The sequence below is a fragment of the Pinus tabuliformis genome, chromosome J, assembly GCF_031772625.1.
Source record: "Pinus tabuliformis cultivar Carrire ecotype Pingquan chromosome J, CPIR1, whole genome shotgun sequence".
In the NCBI taxonomy this organism is placed as follows: Eukaryota; Viridiplantae; Streptophyta; class Pinopsida; order Pinales; family Pinaceae; genus Pinus; species Pinus tabuliformis.
The window spans coordinates 1,520,207,962-1,520,224,672 of record NC_142295.1 but is presented as its reverse complement, the minus strand read 5'-3'; the positions used below and the strand labels follow the sequence as shown (position 1 = coordinate 1,520,224,672).

At 37.9% G+C, this 16,711-nt stretch overlaps 1 protein-coding gene and 1 pseudogene across 1 annotated transcript; both read left to right on the top strand.

Annotated features, from left to right (window-relative positions):
- Nucleotides 1-6,161: 6,161 nt before the first annotated feature.
- Nucleotides 6,162-8,333, top strand: LOC149233280 (uncharacterized; annotated as a pseudogene).
- Nucleotides 8,334-12,223: 3,890 nt separating this feature from the next.
- On the top strand, nt 12,224-16,339 carry LOC149233279 (uncharacterized). The gene is made up of 8 exons (XM_089379716.1): nt 12,224-12,654; nt 13,154-13,226; nt 13,348-13,603; nt 14,647-14,805; nt 14,953-15,147; nt 15,251-15,388; nt 15,499-15,731; nt 15,819-16,339. The coding sequence occupies exons 1-8, from the start codon at nt 12,495-12,497 to the stop codon at nt 15,988-15,990; spliced, it is 1,386 nt and encodes a 461-aa protein (XP_089235842.1). The 5' UTR covers nt 12,224-12,494; the 3' UTR covers nt 15,991-16,339.
- Nucleotides 16,340-16,711: the final 372 nt, after the last annotated feature.

The window sequence follows — 16,711 nt, the reverse complement described above, 5'->3', positions numbered from 1 at the left end:
AAAATTCCCCTAATGATGGGAGATTCTCGACAAAAAGACACTAGGAACAATAAGGTTGTGTCTGGCGGCGTCGGTAGCCTTTAATATTTCAAAGGAAAGGAAAATAGAGGGCTTAATGATGGCATTGGCCAAACTATATGAAAAACCCTCGGCCTCAAACAAGGCATTTCTTATGAAGCATTTATTTAATATGAAGATGTTAGAACGTGGATCTATTGCTGATCATTTAAATGAATTTAATATGGTTACTAGTGGGTTAAATTTTGTAGGGGTAAATTTTGATGATGAAGTTAGGGCTCTGTTATTTCTGTGCTCATTGCCAGAAAATTGGAACCGTTAGTTATGGCCATTAGTAACTATGTCTCTGGATCTAGTAATTTAAAGTTTGATGATGTTGTCGGTGCCATCCTTAGTGAGGAAATGTGACGAAAAAGCTCTGGTGAGACATCAGGTAATGCTTTGACTGTAGAGACTAGGGGAAGAAAAATGGAAAGAGAAAAGAGCCCAGGATATCGCAGTAAGTCAAGGAAAAGAAGATCTAAGTCCAGATTGGGGATAGTGTGTTGGAAATGCGGGAAGAAAGGACACCTGAAGAAAGACTACAAGTTTCGAAACGAAAAAGAAGGAGACGCACAGTAAGAAAACAATCATGAAGCAAATGTGACAAGTGAAGTGTTAAAATATTCTTTGATTCTTTCATTATAAAATATTATTGATGCCTAGGTGGTAGATTCAGGGGCATCATTTCATGCCACACTTGATAGGAAACATTTTCATGATTGTGTTCAAGGAGATTTTGGACAGGTTCATTTGGGTGATGATAAACCCTGTAAAATCATTGGAATGGGTAAAGTTTTAATAAAACAACAGAATGGAAACTAATGGCTATTGAAGGAGGTAAGGCATGTTCCAAATCCGAAGAAAAATCTAATTTCAACAAGGTAGTTGGGAGGTGAAGGTTGTGTAACTACTTTTATAGATAAAACCTAGAAGGTCACTAAAGGAGCCCTGATAATAGAAAAAGGAGAAAAGGTTCGTACATTGTATTTATGCAACAGTACTTATAATTTTGTTAATGTTTTAACCTCCATAGGAGAAGATACAAGATTGTGGCATCATAGGCTCGGGCACATGACTGACAAGGGGATGCAAATTCTTGATTCAAGAAATTTATTGCCAGGTTTGAAGCATGTTGATTTGGATTTATGTGAGAATTGTGTTTATGTAAAATAGAAGAGAGTTTGATTTCTCAGAGTAGGGAAAGAAAATAAGAGCGAAAAATTAGAGCTTTTGCATACAGATGTATGGGGACCCACTCATATATCATGTCTCAGTGGCTCTCGTTATTATGTTACTTTTATTGATGATGCAACCATAAAAACCTAGATTTATTGTGTTCGAAATAAATCTGATGTATTTGATACTTTCAAGAAATGGAAAACTTTGGTTGAGAATGAGACAGGAAAGAAGTTGAAGTGTCTCAGATTAGACAATGGAGGATAATATTACAACAAAGAGTTTGATAAGTACTGGTAGAGCATGGAATTCATAGAGAGAAGACAGTTCCAGGAATACCACAGGAAAATGGTGCGTCAGAAAGGATAAATGGGACAATCATGGAGTGTTGAAGGTGCATGAGATTGCATGCAGGATTTCCTTTACAATTTTGGGCAGATGATGTAGATAATATTGTTTATCTAATAAACAGAGGGCCTTCAAGTTCCTTGGATGGTGGTATTCTAGAGGAGGCATGGACAAGTAAAAAGGTAAACTACTCATTTTTAAAGACTTTTGGTTATGAAGCCTTTGTCCACATTAATAAAGAAAATATAACAAATCATGAGGCAAAAATCAAAGAAATGTACCCTTATTGGATATGGTGTTAATGATTTTGGTTATCGCTTATATGATTATGAAAATCACAAAATCTTTAGGAGTAGAGATGTCATATTCAATGAAAAGGTCTTATATAAGGATCAGACGCAGGAAAAGAAACAAGAAAAAGAAAACAGCGAATACATAGTGCTTGATGAGATCATAGAAAGAGTAAAGGTGTTTGAAAATCATAATGATCAACAACCACAACAACAACAACAACAACTACCACAACAACAACAAGCACCTCAAACACCTGAAAGTGGTGTCAGAAGATCTACCGAGATAAGTAGACCACCTGAATGATACTCTCCTTCATTGTATTATGTATTGTTGATTGATTCTGGTGAACCAAAATGTTATGAAGAAGCAATGCAGGTAGAAACCGGGAAGAAGTGGGAGCTAGCCATGAAAGAAGAGATGGACTCCTTGGTACATAACCAGACTTGGGACTTAGTGAGGTTTCCTACAGGTAAAACAACAATGCAAAATAAATGGGTTTACAAGTTGAAGGAAGAAGATGGAGGTAGAAAGAGGTATAAAGCTAGACTTGTGGTGAAGGGGTTTGCACAGAATAAAGGTATAGACTTTGATGAAATATTTTCTCCTGTTGTTGAAATGAATTCAGTCGTAACTATTTTAAGTCTAGTAACAATATAATATTTGCATCTTGAGCTGTTAGATGTAAAGACGACCTTTCTCCATGGGGTTTTGGAGGAAGAGACCTATATGCAGCAACCACAAGGGTATGAGGTCAAAGGGAAGGAGAAACTAGTTTGCAGATTGAAGAAGAGCTTGTATGGCCTAAAATAGGCTCCAACGCAATGGTATCTAAAATTTGTCAAGTTTGTGTCTAAACAAGGTTATACTAGATGTCACTCTGATCATTGTGTTTATCTCAAAAGCAAAAATGATGGAAGCTATATTATATTGTTATTGTATGTAGATGACATGCTTGTTGCAAGGTCTAACATGCAAGAAATAAATGTGCTCAAAGAAAAAATTGGCAAATTTATTTGGAATGAAGGATTTGGGTGCTGCAAAACAAATCCTTGGTATGAGAATAACTAGGGTATGAGGTCAAAGGGAAGGAGAAACTAGTGTTTAGATTGAAGAAGATCTTGTATGGCCTAAAATAGGCTCCAACGCAGTGATATCTAAAACTTGTCAGGTTTGTGTCCGAACAAGGTTATACTAGATGTCACTTTGATCATTGTGTTTATCTCAAAAGGAAAAATGATGGAAGCTATATTATATTGTTATTGTATGTAGATGACATGCTTGTTGCAAGGTCTAACATGCAAGAAATAAATGTTCTCAAAGAAAAATTGGCAAATTTATTTGCAATGAAGGATTTGGGTGTTGCAAAACAAATCCTTGGTGTGAGAATAACTAGAGACAGGAAAAATATCAAATTAACATTGTCTCAAAGTGAGTACATACAAAAGGTGTTGGAAAGATTTAATATGCATAATGCAAAACCAGTTACTACACCTTTCGCTAGCCATTTCAAACTAAGTAAGGAGATGTGTCCCAAGACTCAGGAAGAGATGGATTATATGTCTAAATTTCCATATGCATCAGCAGTTGGAAGCTTAATGTATTCAATGGTCTGCACAAGGCCTGATATTGCCCATAAAATGGGAGTTGTAAGCAGGTACATGAACAATCCATGAAAAGAACATTTGATGGCAGTGAAATGGATTCTCAAGTATTTGAGAGGTACCAAAAATCAATCATTATGCTTTGGTGGTTCAAACATTGCTTTACATGAATATGTTGATGCAAAAATGGTAGGTGATAGAGATAACCGGAGGAGCACCATAGGGTATGTGTTTACTGTTGTTACACATCATTTTGTTACATTTGGAAAATGACCATTGGTTTGGATCTCTTGCTATCCACAAATGTGTCCTGGAGCATTCCCTTGCAAAATTTGAAACTAAATCATCCCAAAGAAAGTGGAATTCCTGGATCCCATGGTATAAAACCTTGATTTTGGCTACCTGCGCAGTTCCCTAGTTGATTTGTGTGCATACGTAGAGAAGACCATTAACAGCGACGCATAAATATACATTGTCTTCCTGTATGACCTGCGAACATGACTTAAAGTATGTAAAAATAAAAAGTAAAGTCTAGAAGCATTGTTGGTAGCATCTATCCCAACCAACAAGCTTCGAATGGGTGCCTATTCAGTATTGATCCCTCCCATCATGGAGTAACTCCCCTTCCTTTGTGGAACCTCTATCCCACTAATAGTGGATCTCATCCCTTGGAGAATGGATCCAAAACTTCCCATTCTTGGCCTATAATGCTACTACAGGTTTGAGGATTGGGAAAATACTGTTGGAAGTAGGTTTATGCTATTGAGATTAGGTTGGAAGGATTTTCTTACAAGAGAAAGGGTTGAATATTGTAGAAGGGACTTACAAAATCAAGGCTATATGGTTGTAAGGCTTTTCTCCAGTTTTATGAATATAAAAGAAATTGTTCTTTCTCAATTACATCTTCATTGATTTAATTTGTAGGATTCCTTGATCACCTACATGGATTTTGGTTGCATATTGATTAGTTTATGATATATAATTGGTTAATTAGTCCATTTATTTCTTTGATTATATGTTGTATTCTTTGATATTTTGTTTGTCTCTGTCTTTGCAGATCTCTTTCAAGATAATATGGAGAAGTTGTCAAGAGCAACGAGAGGACAAATAGTACATCAAGGAGTGAATGGTTGAAATCTTTGAGGGACTTCATCAATCATTTCGTTAAATCGGTAAGAGGCCTCTATTCTATTTGCTTCCAGCGAATCAAAGCCTAGAGAAAGGTATAATTTCCTTTTTGTTTGTTACTAGGGTTCTTTGAAGTCTAGGGAGATTGCTTGTCCGTAAGAGGGATACGTCCACATAACAACTGTAGGTGGAACAACTGTGTGTTGGGTTTAAAAAATGTAGAGCATTGTTGCACTTTCAACAACGAAAGCATAGTATGGTGTTGCTACAAGGGCTAGTAAAGAAATGATTTGGTTGCAAAGGTTTATGGATGAATTGGGTAAGAAGCAGGAGATGGGCAAGTTATACATTGACATCCATAGTTCCATTCATGTTGCAAAGAACTCAACATTTCATTCCAAGACTAAACATATACAACTCAAGTACCATTTCATACGACCAGTGTTGGAAGATGGACAGTTGAAGCTGGAAAAGATACACACTAACCAGAATCCTGCTGATATGTTAACAAAAGTTGTAACCGGGGAGAAACTGAGATTCTACTCAGTTTCAATTGGTCTTCAAGTATGATGATGAAGATGAGAAACAAACACGTCCAAAGTGGATCATTTTCCAGCAAATGAAGCAGCGGTGGAGCTACTATAATCAGACTCCAAGTGGGAGATTGTTGGGTGTGGAGCCTGATTATCTTCCTGATTTAGAGGTCTTTGTTTCAACCGAATGTATACCCGAGGAAGATTGTACACCACTCCACGCGGGTGGGGGGGGTGGGGGGTCTAGGGTCTAGCGGATCCTCGACGGGGGTTCAGGGGTAGCACCCCTAAAGCTAAAAATAGATGTAAAATTCCCTTGTAAAATATTGCAATTTTGTAGTCAATCTGAGCTGTTCATTAGGCAGATGATCTGACGGTAAAAGTTATGTTTAATTTAGGGTTTTTTTCCTAGAAGGCAACCCCTCATTGTATATGATGAAATTGTATTACGGCTGTACATATGTGTATTGTGAGCGCGAAAGAGAGAGGAGACTGTGTGAGAGCAAAGAGGAAATTACAACGGATTTGTTTGTAGGTTGTATCTCTTCAATTTGGTGGATAATATAAAAGGAAGGACTGGTTGTTTCTCCATGGACGTAGCCCAAATTGGGTGAACCAAGTATATTTGTGCCTCTCTTGCTTTATGTATTTTATGTGTTTGTGTTTCTGCAATATTTTATGTGTACCATTGCTCTGTAATATATAATTTTCTAACACTTTGGAATATTTTGCTAGCCTATTTTCATGAATTTTGAGAAACTTAGTCTATAACTATAGATTGTTATTTAGATCGAAGCATTTCTACTAGTGCATGGACATCATCAACTTGAATGGCCTGATATTGGTTACTATAGGCCTTCCTTTCCTTGTGCAATTATCAGGTGAGTCTATGACAGATTATCTGGATTTCTTGTGTTGGGGTTGGCTATGAATTCTTATTGTTGGTGGCTTTAAGCATATTTTTTTTGTTTGTTGGAGAGGGATTTTCTTCAGTGGGCTTTGAGTTCCATCCATCTTGACAATGGAGATATTATGGCCTCAGAGGAGAACTCACAATTATAATTACCCTCTGAAAACAACTTTCATCCTGCTCAAACTCTGTCTTTTGGCTCTGGGTTTTATCTCCTTTGTTCACTTTGGCGTTCCATCACTCCACCACTTCATTCTTCACACAGTTCCTTCTCTTTGGTCATCCTTTTCTCATTGGATGAACCCTCCATACCTCTACATCATACTGAACTGCATCATTCTTATAATAGTAGCCACTTCAAGCCTAAACAAGAAGCTCAAAACAAAGGAATCTGAATCAAATTCCCATGAATACAAGGTACCGCCACCAAAAATATGTTATAGCTACCAATCCGCACTGCCCTCAAAAGTGAAATATCGATATTATATTGGATTTCATAAGAAACCCAATCCATATGAACATACTCAGTGGTTCTTGAAGCAACCCCCTTCAACACATAGATCCAGGAGGATGGTTATGATACCAACTTCATTTCTAGGTCTAATTAGTCCCCCGAAGCTTCCTACATAACAACAACTGCTTCAACTACGGAGGATAAGCCTCTAGCTTCATTGAGGTTTACCCACAAGAGATATGCTAAGGAAAGTCTTGATGCAAAGTCTCCTCTCAGGATTGCTCATCCTAAGAAGGGAGAAACTCTGGAATACATATGGAAAACCCTTACAGAGGGTCGCCATCCTCCTCTTGCAAGACATCTTCATAAGTCAGAGACATGGATTCCTCCTCATCCTCGAGTGTTGAAATGTGTGCAACAAGAAATGCTTGTTGAGAATGCAACAAGATGATGGAGCTTAGTGAAAAGAGTCGCCTTCACTAAGTGGGCCCGCAGGCAAATTATGGCGCAAGTTCTATTTTTTATCACAGTGTGGATGATCACAGTGTGGGTGATCACAGTATGAGTGATCACAATGTGGGTGACCACAGTGTGAGTGATCAAATTTTTAGATTGGCTGTCAAAAATAGAAAAGTCAAATATTATTGTCTCATAATAATATTTGGACTATAAACTTGATCTTATTTTCTTGGAGCACTTCAGGATGAGCTACAGATGTGGTACATGCAGATCCTATAAGGAAATACGTGGTTACCTATGGGATGACTAATATTTGCATGCAGGACTTCAGTTAGAACTCAAGTGAGTTGAGTTTAGTGGACTGGAGGTGCAGTTGATGGAGTTGTGTTCAGTTTAGCTTTGTTAAACTAGTTGTATTTAGTCTAACTAATCAATAGACTAGAGATGAGTTGGGTGAATTAGTTATTGATTAATTCACAAGTTATTAACTCATAATGCAACTATAGAATACATCAGTTAACTTAGTTGCATGTCAGTGCATGTTCAGTTCAGCAGGGACAGGTGTTAGAGGATCAAATTGCTATCAGTTGTGACTATAGTTGTGCATGATGATTTGCACAATCAGAGGGATTGAGTATGCCAATGAATTGGCCAATATCAAGAATTGTAGCTTGTGCTCACGTCCAACAAAGTGTGAGTGATTATTTGCAGGTCAAATACAAGTTTGGTAAGCCATTCTCATCAGTTCTTGAGCAGGTATTGAGCTAGAGAGGCAGGCAAGCAGTGGAATATATTTCGAGATCAGATCTGAGCTGTATTGTGTGTAACAGGTGGAGCTAGTACTGGATTTCTTGTGATAAGCATTGTACTTTGTAATGTTACATGATTCAATCAATATAATATACAGATAGTGTGGGGTTTTTAGCGAGATGCTTTCCCCGGGATACATACTGTATTAATGAGTTTGAATGATGCTTCTATGTGTGCCTGTGAATGTTTCTGCTTCTGTAAATTGATGATCAATGTAGAGGAGGTTATGTATTATGCATGTTCCGCTTATAAGTGTATAATCAGGATAATCTCTGTGAATATGTGTCATATTATTGAAAATTTCTACATCAAGATCGAATGGACATCATTCCTCCCCTACTCGGAATCTGTGCAAATCCGAGACAATGAAACAACGTGGGTGTGAGGATTCCCCTGCTTCCCCTAGCAGGTAGAGCTCGAAGAGAGAACCTTCTCTTAGTCAAGATGAGCTTAATAAGCATGTGGAGGCCTTCATTTCAAAGTTCAATACATAGATGAGGGTGTAGAGGCAAAACTATTTTACAAGTTACATGGAGATGATTAACCATGGGTGTCATTGATGGTACGAAGGCTTTTTGGGGTTTTATGTTTTTTCTTCCTTTTGGGTCTTGTGTTTTCAGGGCTTGGGTGTTTTCTCATGGATGCTTGGCTTAAGAATCAAGAAATCCCTTATAGCAAATATTTTGTATGTTTTTATGTTAGGTTTCATGTCTTCCAATATATATATTTTATCAGTCAGAATGAATGAAATCATCTAATTGTTACAATAAGAAGGAAATTTATATTGTTCATTCATAGTCCACCAGGGGGTTGTACAAAAATTTCAACGGGTTCGTAAGTGTTTGAATTTTGTGGAGGAAATCCATTAAATCATATTGATACTACAAACAATTTTTGTAATTGATAGGGAGTTGCAATAGTGATATTCAAGTGGCCATGGACATAAAAGAGAAGCCATGAAAGATCAGTAGATTTTGCTTGTAAATCCCATTCGTTGCTTAACATGGGCCACTTTATAACGGATTACTAGACTACATTCAGGCTTTGGTATTTGTCACATTTTTATTGCAAGGAAACATCAGCTAATAAAAAAAAATGAAAGCCAAAGAAGAACATTGACTGAAGGAATCAGCTCCATCTATAAGTTTAGTTCAAGATGGAGTTACAAGGAAGTCGTCTTTTGAAGTTTCAAAGGAACCCAAAAGATGTTCGCGCATTAAGCAACAATCCCTTGTTTGCCTACAAAATTGATATGAGACCGACTCGACTGCTTGTTCTACTACTCCACTGAACATGTGTTATATTTTGTCGCTCATCGACTTTACTAGAAGTTCTAACAATGTGAGTGCTTATCAATGCTTGTGGAAAGTTAAAGGGCATGATGGATGCATACACTCTATTTCCTTTTCGGAAGAATATAATTTTCTTTACAACTCTATAGGAAAGGAAATACGAGTATCTGGACAATATGATCAGTCCGGAGCACTGGTAGAATATTTGCAGAATTGGCTCCAAAGGAGGTGCAGTTAAATAGATTTTGGTTGCCCAAGATAAAATTTTCAGCGCTCACTAGGATCACATTATTAGAGTATGGAAACTCTCTAAGGCTCCGCCACACTCCATTCTACATCATAAGCTGAAATGCAAGATACCCATCATAAAGGACTATTTGTTGAATTCCATATTCTCTAAAAATTATATACAGGTGTGCAGGCACAAACACTATCTTTGGATTCAACATGTAGATACCATATATTCTCTGGAGATAAAAGACAACAATGGAGATACCATATTTTTGTCCACGACGAAAAGCGTGATGGAGAGAGTCGACGGAAAACGTGATGGGGAGAATGGTCAAAAGTGGCGACAATGTTGAGATTCGGGACAACTGTTGAGGATGACGAATTTCAACAATGCCACCTACATGAACCTCATAATAAAATGCATATCGATATAATCAAGGTTTCAATAAAATAAAAAATGAGAATACTTTTATATATAAAGATGTGAAATATATATAATATAAATAATATTACTAAGAACCAACATAGATTCATCTTAACTAAGGATCCAAGTGATGAGAACAAACAAATTGACTAACAATAATAGAGGAAAGATAGTGCCTGATTGTTTTAAGTTTTTCATTATTGTATTTTGTTTGACATGGTTGACGCAAAACATAGGTTTAATATTTTACAACCAAATTTAGATACTTTCTTAAACACAATATCATGAAATCAAATTTAAGAGAGAGAGAGAGAGAGGAGGGAGGGAGAGAGAGGAGGGAGGGAGGGAGAGAGAGGAGGGAGGGAGGGAGGGAGGGAGGGTGGAAGAGAGAGAGGGAGGGATATAGTGAGAAAGCAAGAGGGAAAAGAGAGAGAGAAAGAGAGAGAGAGTGATGGGGGAGAGAGAGAGGGAGGCGAGAGAGATGAAGGAAGAGAGAGAGGAGGGGAGAGAGAGAAGGAGAGAGGGAGAGAGAGAAAGATGGAGTTGGAGGGGGAGAGAGAGGGAGGAAAGAACAAAGACATAGAGATAGAGGTGGATAAAGACAGGGAGTGACAAGGGAGAGAGTGAGGGAGAGAGGACAGAAGAGAGAGAAGAGGAGAGGAGAGAGATAGGGAGAGAAGGGGAAGAGAGAGGGAGGAAGATAGTGATAGAGTTAGAGGGACGCGAGAGAGAGAGAGAGTGATGGAGGGGGAGAGACAGAGGGAGGTGGGAGAGTATGACAAAGAGAGGAAGGAAGAGAGGGAGGACTCAATAGAGAGAGAGAGGGAGTTGGAGGAGAGAGAGGGAGGGAAGAAGAAAGACACAGAGGGAGAAAGGTAGAGAGAGAGAGAGAGATACAGAGAGAGAGAGAGTGTGTATGTTTGGGGGGTGAGAGAGAGAGAATAAGAAAGAGACACATAGATACAAATACACATATTATATAGTATTATATAACCAACCTAGATCCATCTTAACCCCAGATCTATCGAGCGTTGAGAGCGATCAAATCTCTCGAGGTGCAAACCTTTCCTCAAGTTTTGCCCTAAAAAAAGAAGTTTGCACCTCAAGGGATTTGACCCCTCCCAATGCTTAATAGAAGCGGGGTTAAGATGGATCTAGGCTAGTTATAAAAGAATTTGGTTGGAAAATATAGTTTTAGATAATTATGGAAAAAAAAAATCGTTAGATTGGATTTCACCATCATTGCATATTGAAATTTCGTATACTAGACTTGGAGCCCTCGAGGTTCGACCATGCAATGCTTGTGGATGTCTGCCTATCTGCTTTTCAGTAAAAATACATGCAACTGATCACATATCTATCTATCTATATGTCTGCCATTTTCCTCGATGACTTACACATGGACTTGCTCTTTGTTTTTGAATGACATGTATTGCAATTTTAGAAGACATGTCATCAAAAGTGACACATTCCCACATTTTTTTGTTAAACTATTATGGACTAAAACTTTCTTTACATCAAAAACACTTGTAGTGACTTTTTTTATGTAATTAAGTTGAGTAAAATTGATGATTAATTATATAATTTTAATAAATTTGAAAGAAAATATTGTAATTTTTTTATTACTATTATTGTAAAAATATCAAACTATTAAATTTTCATTATAATAATTTAATGAATGAATTTAATTTTCTATATGGAAAATGATATATGATCTTTTATAAATTGATTATAATTTAAGTAGTTGATAATGTTTATTTGTGACTAATCCCAAAAAAAAAGGATCACAACAATATATATAATATTTAATAACCAATAATTTATATTTTAATTACCAATTTTATGAGAAAGTCAAGAAGATATTATGGAAGAGAGAATATTCGAGAATATTCCCAAATATTCTATTATGGAAGAGAGAATATTTGAGAATATTCCCAAATATTCTATTCTATCCCTACTTTACACTTTTAAAGGCAATTTGCTAGTATACCTTTAACCTTCTTAGCAAGGCATCCTTCTGCCATATTTAAGACCCCCAATCTTCTGCTATATATAAGTTAAGATATATTTTCTAGATGATAAGCCTCACAAGTTCAAAGCAAGTCCCCTTACAAACTCCAACCTCTGATATTTTGGTGTTTAGAATAAATTTACAAAAAAATCCTACCCGTGTTCTAAAATTTTGGTGTTTAAAATAGATTTACAAAAAATCCCACCCATGTTCTAAAATTTTGATGTTTAGAATAGATTTACAAAAAAATCCCACCCGTGTTCTAGTCGGTCTAATAAAGTCCTCCGAAATGAGATTATTCGAACATTTAGTCAAAGCTGATCACACATTATAAACAGCTCAGCAGACGTGTCGACATACTTGGCAAAGGAGGCGAATCAGCGACGATACCATTTCCCGCCATCCAGTCGGCAATACCGGGCTGCCACCGCCTTACAGTGGCGGCGCCGCGGTTTGTGTATGAAAATCCAGTGTGAAGAAAGAAGAAATAAACTATTGCACAGCTGTTCAAATCAGGCCCTCCACAACGTGCCGCCTGGACTATCGCCAAATTCTAGAAAGCCAGAGTTGATGCAATGCACGGAAAAGTTATTACCATATCCCGATCCCGGTGCAGCTGTCTAACTGTAAACCACCGGAACTAGGACAGACATCGACGAAATTGAGGCGTTGCCGATCAATTTGGTGGGATATATATATATATATATATATAAGCAAAGTGGGTTTATTCCAAGAACAAGCTTGAGAGGGAGAATTAGGAACGATGGCGAAGTATAGTCCAGAGAATGGCTTGCGTGCAGGTTACATTGTGGACGATGGAATGGAGCAAATAAAGCTCGATCCGAGGTTACCTCTGTTGCAGGAGGCCGATCTCAAAGACAAAGTCGTTCTTCTCAGAGTCGATCACAATGTCGTCAAGAAAGGTAAATGGATCAGTTCATTCATTTATTCATAACCCTAACTGTGTATAATCGCCCCTTTCTTTTTAGTGATTGTATATTAGTGAAGTCAGCTTCAGCTGTAATTTATTCTCCCTAAACTCTAGACCTTTTGACCGATCATAGTTGCCCCAGCTGTAATTCTCGCTGAAAAACCCTACGTCTGGGGTTTTCGAATAAATCTTGTCCAGAGAATGCTCCCATTTTCATTCAGTATGTTGATATCGCAGTTAAATTACTACTGAATTACATTTTCGAGTAAATCGACTCTGAAATGTGAGTCAATCACGTTTTAGAGTATCGAAGCAAGAATTACTTTTATAGCGCTAGTTGAATTCTTTGGCGACATCTTACTAGGTAGATGGTTGGACTGAGATAATAACTGGTTCATGTTCTTTTATTTGGCATTATAATTCCTGGTCTCATGGAGGCTGTCCTATTAGAAGTAGCCTAACAAAAAAGCTTTCAATGCTTGTGGGTGCAGGGAAAGTACTAGATCAGTACAGAATCGATGTGACTCTGCCAACTATGTACAACATAGTGGAGCGAGGTGGAAGGTGGGTTTATCTGTTTTCCCTCTATGCCTATACCGCAGACATTCTTTGTGTGTCCAGTTCAGCTTCAGGCTTCAGGCCTATGTTGTGATGAGTTTATTTGACATGAAATTGGATTGTGCAGGCTCATAATCATGAGTCACATTGGACGCCCGTACGATAAGAAGACAAAAACTATCTCTATACGTGATGATGATTCTGTGGATGCTGTTGTTGCATATTTGCAACGCAAACTCCGCATCAAATTTGCAGTTCCCCGTTTAAGTACTACTGAAAAAAATGGAATTCTGGATATTGATACCTCCATCAACTGGTTGATCCATGACCTTAAGATTCGGAAAATTGGTGGAATTTACCTACCGAATAGCCGATGGTTTGCGGTGAGTTCTTTGGCATGTTTCCTGTTTTGTTTTTCCTTCCAGCGGAATATCCTTATCTCAAAATGCAGTAAATGAATGGTTGCGGGATTCTGTCTTTAGACATTATTAATTATGATTTTCATGTCACTGCAACGAAACGTGTGTCTGATATGCACCTTGAGATCAGATATCTCTAGTTCTTTATTTTGAGGCCTGGTTCCAATATTTGAGGTTGTTTGTGTGAAGCATCCTCTAGCTTTGAAGTTCATATCAGACCCTGGTTTAATTGGGTTTGTGCTAGTACCTAGATTCAGGGCACTGTAACACTAACAAGGGGAGCACACACGAAGAGTTGATAGATTGCCCTGGCTCCCGGGACTTGAAGTAGAACCCAAAACCTGAAGGAAACGGAATACGGGGCCTCAATACTTATGCTGAGTTGACATTTAGATTTGATCGACCTCTGTATGAAGAAATCCCGTGGAGCTGGTAGCAGTGACAAGCTGACTGTGATTGAAAACAACCATCTCTTTGTAGCTTCGGAAGCCGAATACATCTTCCTGAAAATAAAATTAGAATGGGCATTTCTTTAATCTGAGCTGCTTCATGAAACAGTGAGAACTTTGCAAGCATGAGACTCAGGTTTAGTTGGGTTTGTGCTAGTGTCCATTTGCAATGCACCGAATGCACTGTAGTCTGTCTACATTTAATGCACTGTACCAGTGTCCATTTGTAATGCATCCGATGCGCTGCAGTCTGTCGAGATTCAATGCACTATCTCTCACATGAGACAACTAGGGGTTTAATAGGGCTGGCCACCTGTAAACAAATTCTACAAAAACCTGGTGCATTTGATCTAGTTACCAAAACCTGCAGGAACAGGAACATGGGGCCTTATCACTTTGGCTGAGTTGACATGTATATCTCATCTCTGTATTAGGAATTATCCGATGGGGTTTGGCAAGCAGTGTCAGCCGACTATGATTGGATATAGCCATCTTGTTGATAACTTCTGAAGCCAATTACATCTGCCAGAAAATAATTTTAGCTCTTTCATGAAACAGGGGGAGGAAGACAAAGGACAAAAGCTTGAAAGATTTGTCATTCAGCTTTCGGCTCTAGCTGATGTATATGTCAATGATGCATTTGGCTCGTGGCAGCCTCATGGTTCCACGTACCATATTGCGAAATGCTTGCCCTCATATGCAGGGTTGTGCATGCAGGTGTGTGTTCTTTCCTTGAATTTTATTCGGAATCCTGTTCTGTCTAGCCTCATTATTTCAACGCAAATGCATATTTTTGTTCGTTTTTGTTATCATTAAGTAAAAGGGAAGTTGACAATTTGAAGTTCCTCACATTGCGACACGCAGGATGAACTTTATCATGTGCAAGCAGTCTTGAATCCCACGAAGCCGTTTGTTGCAATTGTTGCTGGTGCAAAGTATGATACAAAGATTGGTCCATTAAATGAGATCTACAAGAAAGTTGATAAATTGGTTCTGGGTGGTCTCATATACAATACTTATCTATGTGCTAAATATGGAGTTAAAATTGCTGGCGTTGAGGTATCTGAGTTCTCTTATCTTCCATCCTATGAGATATCTCTCTGTTGAGTTGCTGTGCTGGTTTACTTAGTTATGTTTCCCCTGAATCAATCCCTTTGTGCAGGATTCAGATATTGAACTTGCAAAAGAGCTGGTAGAACAGGATAAGACGCACAAAAAAATTGTAGAGATGCAGGTGCTCGTTGAATCTGATACTCTGGATGGTAGATTTGAAGGGCATTTTAGAACAATCAATATCAAGGTATATGATACGGAAATCTTTACTTGAACAAATAGAACTGTTGGAGTCCAAATATCAATTAGCTATGAATGAGATTTGATGTGAATTCTTTCATTGTTGATGTGTTACAGGACTTTGCTCCTGGCCAGACGTACAAGTATGTTGTTGATGTTGATCCCACCTCATTTGAGAAAGATGAGGTTGAACAAGCAATGAACTCAGCCAAGACAATATTTGTTAATGCTGTGATGGGACTCATGCCGCATTTCTGGCATGGCACAAGCAAAATGGATGAGGTGATTGATAAAAATCGCTCAGCTCAAAAATTCTTTGGAGGTGGTGATACCCTTCAGACTTTTAAAAGGTAAATTTCAACTATTCCATAGCATTTATGTCATGAAAATGTTTCCGCTGGACAAAAGACATTAACAATGCTTTTATTCTGTGGCAGCCTTCATCCTCTGCTGTATGAGGCCGCATTGGACAATATCAAATACTATTTATTTACGGGAGGTGGTACTGTTTTGAAGGTTATTGAAGAGGGAGATCCAATGGGATTGGAGACTGTAAAGGCTCTTATTGACAACAAGGCAAACTATTTTAAGAGCATTCAAATGAATTGAAGCTAGCTTATGACACATGCTTTAGCGTGCAGAGTAAGGGGTTGATATCTCTCATAGGAATTGGTTAAAGACATATGCTGTTTGGTATAATACAGCCATCGTGCAGAGATAGCTGATTTAAGGCTTATATGGTAGATTTTTTGATAATTTAGTACTTGTATATTTGTAGAGGATTCCAAAGAATATAGCACGAGAGTTATGTAATGTTGCTATAATGACCACAAGCCCGGCTGTGTGAGTCAGTATAAAACGTTAAAGCGTTCCTTCGCCAGTTCTTATCGCTAGTGTTTTGGGGACGTGTCAATAAAAATGTAAAACTGGTGTCATGCTACAAGACACCCCTTTCCTAGTTCTTGTTGTCTGACACATTGATGTGCATAGATCCATCTTAATACGAGTAAAACCTCTCACTGCTTAAATTTGGTCTCTGTGTGCAAAAATATGTAGTTGCATTAGTTACTACATTTGTGTTCCCAAGATATTTGGATGGCAGTCTATAAATTGTCCGCAAACTCTTTGGAGACTATGTAGGGAATACAACAATTATTTGGAGTGACTATATATCTATGCTACCGTTCCACCTATGTGGCCAGAAAACAGAGATATCACTTTCGGTTTTATAAAATGTTTGTTGCAAGTATCATACAACCTTTTTACCATGGGGTTCCTTAGGTTTATTTCAAAGTTACTAGGAAATAGGACGGAGGATACGCTACCTCTT

Excerpts from the sequence above, each read along its gene's own strand:
- LOC149233279 (XM_089379716.1), top strand. The coding sequence starts at position 12,495 with ATGGCGAAGTATAGTCCAGAGAATGGCTTGCGTGCAGGTTACATTGTG. Across the intron at positions 13,227-13,347 it reads ATAGTGGAGCGAGGTGGAAG|GCTCATAATCATGAGTCACA; the intron begins GTGGGTTTATCT and ends TGGATTGTGCAG. Across the intron at positions 15,389-15,498 it reads TTAGAACAATCAATATCAAG|GACTTTGCTCCTGGCCAGAC; the intron begins GTATATGATACG and ends GATGTGTTACAG.